Source organism: Kryptolebias marmoratus, linkage group LG18, assembly GCF_001649575.2.
Source record: "Kryptolebias marmoratus isolate JLee-2015 linkage group LG18, ASM164957v2, whole genome shotgun sequence".
Lineage (NCBI taxonomy): Eukaryota > Metazoa > Chordata > Actinopteri > Cyprinodontiformes > Rivulidae > Kryptolebias > Kryptolebias marmoratus.
In genome coordinates this window covers 20,353,103-20,362,434 of record NC_051447.1, presented here as the reverse complement: position 1 = coordinate 20,362,434, position 9,332 = coordinate 20,353,103, and the positions used below count along the sequence as shown (strand labels likewise).

Below are 9,332 nucleotides of genomic sequence, written 5' to 3'. Positions count from 1 at the left end.
GCCGGGCTCCCCGGGCCGCCGGGGGCCGGGACCCGGACACGCCGGGCCTCCTCCCCGCCGGCTCCAGGAGGCTCGGAGGGGACCGGAGCAGGGAGGAAAAGTGAGTCAAGTTTTTAGAGGAAAGGGAGGAACAAAAGCGGCCTCAGTTTGAGAGCAGCTCATAAATATTCAGGTCGCGTCCGGCTCGCCACACACCGCACCGCCGCATTCCCACTCCGGATTCCCGGGGAAAACAGCCTCCATGAGCAGCCAAACTAACTGGGAAGTGGCTCTCCGCCCTCAGCCCGGGAGAGGAGCCCGAGTCGCCGGCAGACATGTCGCATAGTTTCCCCCTCGGAGTGCTCGCCTCTCCTCTCACTCTCAAACACCAACAACACGATGTTTCTCTTACCTGATGACATTGGATTTCTACTTTCAGCGCCTCTTGCAGGCCTTGTAGTTCCATGTTCCGCCCAGAAAAGCACTTTTCTCCCACTTTCGACGCGGCTGAGACGAAGTTTGAGTGAATTAAAGATTTTTTTAAAGCGACAATAACAATTGAAAGAAGAACTACTCAGGCTGCAAAGCAAGTTCTCGCTTCTTTTTACAGGCTAGGACTCATCACCCACTTTCCGCCCGTCTCCAAAAGTGCTCCAAACCCGACGAAAGGGGGCCCTGGTCCTGCTGGGCTGTTCCGGAGAGTCCAACCGAACGTGGACGGGTTCGAATACGGCCCGGGTTCGCTTTTCTTTCGGTAATTTTAAGTTAAAACACGGGGACTATATTTTGTCCGAGTCCGCGGCTTGATTTCACTTTGCCTGGGGAAAAGTTGCGCTTCGGCTGTCAATGGTAATTCTGAAGTTCCCGGATGGAGCAGACCCCCCCCCTCCTCCTACTGACTGCGCATGCGCAGTAAGCAGGGGGAGCTGCACTCAGGAGCATCAAGGAGAATTTTCTGATTTCAAAAATCAAGTTTTCACACCTGTAGGACAAAAACACTCCCCTAGATAAATATATATCTGTTATATAACGAATAAAATAATAAATACATGTTATTTTATTTACTGAGAACAAAAATAATTCTTAGTTCTTACTGAGAGTCAATAAATCCAAACAGATACAGCTTTAAGAATTATATTCACGGTTTCTACATATTTTAAAATCTCAGTCTTTTCCAGACTCAAACATTAAGATTATTTAGCTGAATTTCAGGACAAACATGAACAAATATGTACATTACAGACTATACAAAATATGGAGAACAAGGAACGTGTTAGTTCTAAACAAAAATATTTTTAATGAGTTTTTTCACCTAATCACACAATTCAAGCCCTCCTTAGGGTGGTGTAATGTTTGTTTGGTAAAACTTTGTTCCTATTTTGTTTAAAACTGAAGGAAAAACAAAATAAAAGCTTTGTTTTGTGTCTGGACTAACTTATACCAACATGTGAAAAATAAACAGGTTTACAAACAAAAAGCTTCTCCAGACTGGAAGAACGTAAATAACCTGCTGGAAGTTTAAATTAAAGACTCCCGTTAGGACAGTTTACACACAAAATGTTTAATTTAGTCCTGGAAGGATTTTCCTAAACTTCCTGAAACAAATTCCTTGTTTTCTTCCTCTGACTGGGAATCAGTCATTCCACAGACAGCCATAACATTATGACCAGCTGCCCACAGATCATCCTCTCTGTCTGATATTAAAGTTGTGAGTCATGGAGAAACGAGCTGCACACACCCAGCCCACCGACCCGTCCTCAGACTGATCCTTCGTCGCTGTGCAGATGTTCTGACCCACCTTGTTAAAGCTGCTCCACTCTCTGCATCACGTCTGTTTTCTTTTTCTCTCACTCATATTTTCTGACTAAATTCAGTTGCATTCATGTCATTTTAAACCGGGGAAATGGTGTTTCTAATGTGTCTGTGTATTTCTGCCTTGTGCACTAAACATGACGAAAAGTGATATAAAGCTGGCATGTGAAGGTTTCTACATATATAAAATATAAATACATGTAAGATGTTGTGCATATTTCATTCGGTGGGGCTTGTTGCTCCCAGCCTCTGCAGCAAACAGAAAGATCTTTTATTTATTTGATGTTCAGGATGGAGCTCACACAAACAGAACAAACCCTGTTTCCAGCCTGAATCCAGCCTGTAGGTGTCCTGATGGGGAACCTGGTGATGTTCCACGAATAACTGCCATTATCCGTCAGAGCTCAGAGTCTGCGCTGGAGATGACTCTCAGCTACAACCACACCAAGTTTCAGCTCACAGAGGTATAACCAAACTTTATCATCACCAAAGACTTACTTTACCTGTAAATAAAGTGATTTGAAAGTAAATATGTTAGTTAAACTGATGCATAATGTAGCTTCACCAGCTTTCAGAGGTAAAACTAATAAACAGAGAGTGGAGGCGGGCTTTTAGCCTCCATGATGTTTAGCTGTGAGGCGCCGGTTTTAGCAAGAAATATCCACCAACTGAACGTTTACCAGACAAGCAGCTACAGGCCATGTTATCAATCAATCAATCAGTCAACTTTATTTCTGTAGCACATTTTAAGAAACCACAGGGGTAACCAAAGTGCTGTACAAACAGCAAGAAGAAAACAACATACAAGGACATACACATACAGGTTCACGGCAGGTGCCATAAAAGACAAAAATCACAGTGTGTTAAAAGCCAAAGAATAAGTGTTTTTAAAAGAGATTTAAAAACAGGAAGCGAGGAGGCATGGCTGACACTCAGGGTAAATTGTTCCAGAGCTTGGGAGCAAAAACAACAAATGCTCTGTCGCCTTTTAGAGGAGACAAAATACCAAGAATGACTGTCACTTCAGCTACTTTCAGCTTTAAGCTAATGTTTTCCTCCTTTTAGCTTTTAGCTACTGTACTGCTTCTTTAACAACCCAGTTTCAGCTTCTTTAACAGATTTCTGCAGTCATTCAGGTTTCAGCAGTCATCCAGCAGGTTTCAGCAGTCATTCGGCAGGTTTCAGCTGACATTCAGCAGGTTTCAGCTGACATTCAGCAGGTTTCAGCAGTCATTCAGCAGGTTTCAGCAGTCATTCAGCAGGTTTCAGCAGTCATTCAGCAGGTTTCAGCAGTCATTTAGCTCTCAATGTTTAAAATCTTTAAATAAAACAAAGTTAGGAGCTTCAGATCTTTCTTTTAAAAATCTGATTCTTCGGCTCTGATGAGACTAAATCTCTGCTTCGGCTGTTTATCTATCAGCTACAAATGGATTCAGTCTGGCTCTGAAGGATCACGGCGTTCCTGAAGGATCACAGCGTTCCTGAAGGATCATGGCATTCCTGATGGAAATAATCAGATTTCCAATGCGGGACGCTTCCTTGTTTTCAGGGACAGATGGAGGCTCTAACGTGTTTTTTGTTGTTTTCTGAAACATGGAGATGAACTCCAGTTTTAAGAATGTTTTTTTTGTTGTTAAATTCTTTCAGAATAATCTTGATGAGTTCATAAAACTGTGTTCCTTCAGGAAACCCCAGCACCTTTAACATGGATGAGCAGCACATTGTAACAGCAGGTTTAAAAATGGCAGCATGAACATTCACAGCTCCAACTTCTTAAGAGAGGGGGAGGGGGACAGGAAGACGTCCACCATGTCCACCATGTCCTCTCAGCCTTCAGAAACCTTCCAACACATCAGTGTTTTTGTTCAAGCCTCCTCTTCCAACACAAAGAGGTCAAATTCAGCAGTTTGTTCCCAGAAAAGCTGCTTCTTCTCCCCCATTCCTGCCGGCCTGACCCCCTTCACCTCCTCCTTCTCCAACTCCTCTTCCCGCCCTTTGTACCGAACCTCTGCTCTGATTGGCTGAAGCTGCTCGCTCGGGAAAAGGAGGTGGGAGCGCCCAGCCAATCAGGAGTTGAACCTTTGAGAGACAGGCGGGAGAGCCAATGAGCGGCGGAGGAGCAGCGTGGGGGCGGGGCTCTGTTTGGGAGTATGTGAGCGGAGAGTTGATGAGGAGCAGAAATGGCAGTTGATGTTGAATTTACGATTTACTCGACAAGAACAAGTTCAAAGCTGAAAATCTGCTCAAGATTAAACCCGATTCGACATATGTTCAAGTGTTTCTGTGTGTTTGAAGTGGCATTAAAGACAGAGACGGCTGGCAGAAAGTAGGACCATGGACAGAGACAGAGACAGAGACAGAGAAAGGGATGGAGCAGCAGGCGGAGGAAAAGTGTCAAAAGAAGCTGTTTGATTAGAAAATGCAGTCATCTGGACAGACAGAGGACAGAGACAGGCAGAGACAGAGACAAACATGGCTCGCACTGAACCTGTCCCCCTCCTGGACAGAGGACGGGAACAAATATAATAAAAAGCAGGAATTATTGGAGACATGCAGAGCAACACAGATGGGATCCAGTTTGATGAAGACATAAATACAAAACAACACAAGAGACAAAAACTGTCACAATGAGTACAGTAGAGGGACAAAAACTACAAAAAGGACAAAAACCTGTGACGTGTCTCACTGCAGATATAGTTTTATAGTTTACCTTTTTTTATTTACCCTCACCATCGACATAAATAAATCAGTTAAAGTGACTTTATTAACTTCCACTGACTGAAAATGAAGCCCACATATCTGTGGTTTTATCACTGCTTTGTTGTATTTTTGTAACCAGAGTCTGCCCATTAGGGACGTGGGCTGTAAGCCCCGCCTACTTCCCTGCAGACATTCATGGTTTTTCACTGTTAATATAAGTTAATGGTGACACAGTATGACGCAAACTCACAAGAGACAACAAACAGACCCAAAATATCAACAGGAAAATGTATGTAACCCAGAAAAAGACTTATTTCTCTTTAAAACACTAAAAGACCAGAGACAGACACAAAACAAAGACCGAGATCTTAAATAAGAAAACTAACTGTTTGTGCTCAGAGTGAAGCTTTCTGTCCTCCTGCAGGAGATAAAAAGTCTGCAGATCTGAACTCCTCCTGTCTTCCTGTTCAGGTCCTCCTGTGGTGAAAGGAGGAGGTCAGGAGGAGGTGAGGAGGAAGTGAGGAGGAGGTGAGAAGGAGGTCAGGAGGAGGTGAGGAGGAGGACAGGAGGAGGTGAGGAGGAGGTCAGGAGGAGGTGAGGAGGAGGTGAGGAGGAGGTCAGGAGGAGGTGAGGAGGAGGACAGGAGGAGGACAGGAGGAGGTGAGGAGGAGGTCAAACCAAACAGCTCTGCTTCTTCTCACCTGTTCATGGAGGGGACAACAACAAGCATTCAGGCCTGAACAATTAGCTGCATCTTTAGCTGCCAGTCAGTTTCTGAAAGAGTCGAGATCAACAGATGTTTAGATTTTATTTTAATTTATGCTAATCTCACTGAGCCTTCCTCAGGAACTGTTTCAAACAAACACAAAGCCGACATCAGAGTTCAGCCACCGAGCAAAAGAAATAAAACCAACTCAACTTCTGTTTTCTGCCAAGACAAGAACTAAACTACATTATATACGATAAGATATTACAGAAAGATGTTAACACACCTAATTCTCCATTAAAACCCAAAATATGTGAACTCAGAATATAAAGAAATAACATTTAAAGAACAGAGAACAGTTTTTAAAGGAACTGAAGAGATCTGAATGTTTCTCTTTAGAGAGAAAAAATGTAAATAAAGTCAAATATTTTAAAAAGTATAAAAGTTACAAAAAACAAAAGTTAGAGCATTTATCTCTTAAATGAGCTGCACATTTTGATATATGAACGATTAAAAGTCTGAAGGAGTAGTTGTTATAAAAACAGGAAAATAACAGTGATGCTGACTCAGATTCAGACTAATGTTGCAGTATTACCACAGTATTACCATAGTATATTTACTGTATTATCACAGTACCTTCACAGTATTTTTACTGTATTTCTATGGTATTATCACAGTATTTTTGCTGTATTATCACAGTATTTTTGCTGTATTATCACAGTATTTTTGCTGTATTATCACAGTATTTTTGCTGTATTATCACAGTATTTTTGCTGTATTATCACAGTATTTTTGCTGTATTATCACAGTATTTTTGCTGTATTATCACAGTATTTTTCACAGTACCATGACAGTATTTTGCAGCAGCAGGTGGACTGATTGAAACCCAGTGAAGACTTGCAGGAATCAGACAGACTTCCTATCAGCTGGACGGCAGTTTTATCTCGCGGTCCACCTCGGGCCGGGCCTGGACGGGCCATCTGTCGTTTCTGGCAGAAGCCAGTGAAGCCTGGCTGATCCCGCCGCCCGGCTGACAGGAAATGTTTAACGTGGGATTTTTAGAAACCAAACAGCCTGCAGCAGGAAGCTCCACGAGCTGCAGAGAATCAACATGAGGCGGTTTTAACTTTTATTGTTTCAGCTGCTGGTCAGAGCTGTAAACCATGACGTCAGGCCTTTAATTATCAGATAAGGTTTGCTTTATCTGCGCTGGGTGCTGAAAACTCAGACTTCATGTCCGCTGTGTGTGGACATTAAACAGGAAGTCAATTTATTTTGACACAGAACCAACAGCACAGCTTTAAACCTGAAACAATTCATGGAGAAATGTTGAATGAAGCTCCTGAAGCTATTTTTCAGCTCTGACAGAGACAGACACTTATTTTGAAACACCAAGGTAGAACAATTTCCTGTTTGTTCTTTAAGGTTCTTAGTCGGTTCTCCTGAGGAACACTGAGGCCTGAAGGACTTCAGAGATTTATTAAAGACACATTTTAAACTGAGCTGTTAAAGTTAAAACAAACAGAACAAAAATAAAACCTGTAAAACCTTAAACCATTAAAATGTAGCTAAATGCTAAGATTAGCAAGACAGCTGCTAAAGGCTAAAAGTAGCTTAAGAAGACAAAACTGTTTACATTCTCCAGGATCTGTGAGGACGGCCATGTTGAAATAAGAACTTGCTGAATGATCCACTGACTCAGAATCTGCTGAGTCACTGGTTGCCATGGTGATTCCCACCTTTTCTGAGGAGGCGGAGCTTAGAGCTCCTTCATTCTGGAAGCTGATCCTCAGACAAACAGTCCCTGAGTGAAAACTGTCAGTCGGATCAGAACTTCTTGACCCGTGAGCAGCAGAAGGTTCTGATGGACCCACAGGTTCAGGGTTGGATTCATAAAGTGATGAAAAAGAGTAAAGTTTGTGAAGTTTTCACAGTTTATACATCATCAGACTCTGAGATAACGTCTCCAGAAACCTTCCTGGATCTGTCGGACCGAACCACAGAACCAGGTGAGCAACAGGAGGCGGGAAGCAAACCTTCACAGGAAGACGACTGTTTCAAAATAAAACAGGAAGTAAAGCTGCAGGTCAGAAAGAGACGTGCTGCAGACGTTTCCTTCAGCTTCTGCGGCGTCAAACCAGCGCTGACATTTTGATTCGCTCCTCCAAACGGCGGCTCGGCTGCAGACGCAGAGAAAGCCTGACATCTTTGGGCTGATGAAACGTAAATGTCAGCCAGGAGCAGTCGGAGCGCTGGCAGCAGAGACACATACCTGCTCAGGTCTGAGTCCATGCTCACCTCATTAAAGCTGCTACAGCTGTCAGTCTGAGCAGAGGCACGAGAATACCACCAGGCAGGATGGGAGAATGAAGACAAACTCCATAAAACCAACTGTTTCCTGACGCTTTCAGGACTTTTCTCCGCTTTGATTTCATTTGGAAACATTCTGTTTGTTCAGTATTTGGTCTTCAGCTTCTGGAACTCGTCACGTGACGTCTTTTAAAAACTTCTGAATTCTTCAAAAAAAGTTAAAAAACAAAAACTTACATTTTCTTACATTTTGACCTGGAACTGAACTGATCCAGCCAGATTATCGGCTTCTGACTTCAGTTTGAATCTTTAAGGTGGTTTTAAACAATAAATTAGTCTTTTTACACTTTCAGTCTGCAGGACTAAAAGACGACATGAACACACATGAACACACATGAACACATGAACACAGATCCCTGCAGCAGTCAGATGTTTCCATCCTGAGCACAGAACAATGATTCCACAGCATTCAACTTTAATGAGCTCTAAAGGTTTATTATAGTTTTCCTCTGATCCTCACAGAGTCAAATATATTCAGGTTTGAGAAGCTCTTTGAACTTCCTGTTAGTGATCAGGATTGACTGCAGCTGGTAGCTTCTCCTGCAGGAGACCAAAGCTGTCCGCCACAGACGGAGGGAAGTTCAGGAACACGAAGCTCACTAACAGCACCGTTTAGGTGAACGACTCGGTGAGGTTTGTGTTGGATGTGAGGAGCTGACCTTCACAGCTTGTTTCCTTTACTCCACAAACAAACAAACAAACAAACAAACAAACAGAACATCTCGACCCAAACTGATGCAGAACTTCCCCGGCCGATGGCTCGGTTCTTAAAACCAACATTAAATAATTACAGAAGTTTAAAACGTTGCTTCAGTTGGTTTTATTTCTTTGTTTTCAGTTTTGTAACAAGAATAAAACATTAAATAATTCCAGGAGTTAATCACACAGAAACAAAGAGACGTTTCATAAAAACATAAAGAAAGATTCATTTTTTCATTCTTCAGCCTTTTTCTGTTTTACTTTATATAAATCTGAACGCTGAGTCAGCAGTTTTAGTTCCTGGTTTCAGGTTTATTTAAACTGTTCTTTAATCAAAATGATCAGCTGGGACTCTTAGTTTAACTTTTATACTTTTTGAATAATTTAACTTTATTTACAAACTAACTGCACTGAAAAAGCTTCTGTTTTACTGATTTCTCTCCTGAATTTGAGCAGAAATTGTAGTTTGTTTTATTGTTTATGTATTTTATAAAGAACATTTATTTTTACAGTTTAGTAATATTTTAATTTTTCTCTTCATGTTACTTTTAGCTCCTCTGCTCATGAACCTAAAATACAAATGATAGAAATGTTTGTTTGGTTCTTATTAAAACAACATTTGAGGTCATTAGGAAGCGGAGGTTCTGCCTCAGTTCCACTAATTAATGTCCACATGACCCGGTAATTAATTGGATCCAATTAGCGCTGGGTTTGAGGCCTAATTGAGATGTGGATGTGTGAGCTGAGTGGTGATTAGAGGCGAGACGTCTGAAATGTTGCATTAAATAAAGAAACGGTCGGATCTTAACCACTTAATCACATTTAATTAATCAGAGGCAGAAATCTGAGAGCAGATATGCTGCTGAGGAAGAAGACACTCCAGAAAACATCACTGCTGCATGAAGGATGAATGAATGAATGAATGACTGGATGAATAACTGGATGACTGGATGACTGGATGAGGTCACTCTGCAGAACTCCATGGTGTTTCTGTACAGACCTTCTCTCTTCCTGTTTTCATTGAAACCCTCCTTGATGTTCTTTTTTTTTTTTTTTTTTTTTTTTT

General features: G+C 42.0%; 1 protein-coding gene across 1 annotated transcript in view; it reads right to left on the bottom strand.

Moving 5' to 3' along the window:
- The window catches only part of phf21b (PHD finger protein 21B), a gene marked incomplete at its 3' end in the record, with an annotated part of 50,468 nt that extends 49,643 nt beyond the window's left edge, over window positions 1–825 (bottom strand). Inside the window, 2 exon segments of the mRNA XM_037981368.1 lie at window positions 392–486; window positions 609–825. Of these exon segments, the coding sequence (XP_037837296.1) occupies window positions 392–445 (54 nt within the window).
- Between the last annotated feature and the right edge of the window lie 8,507 nt (window positions 826–9,332).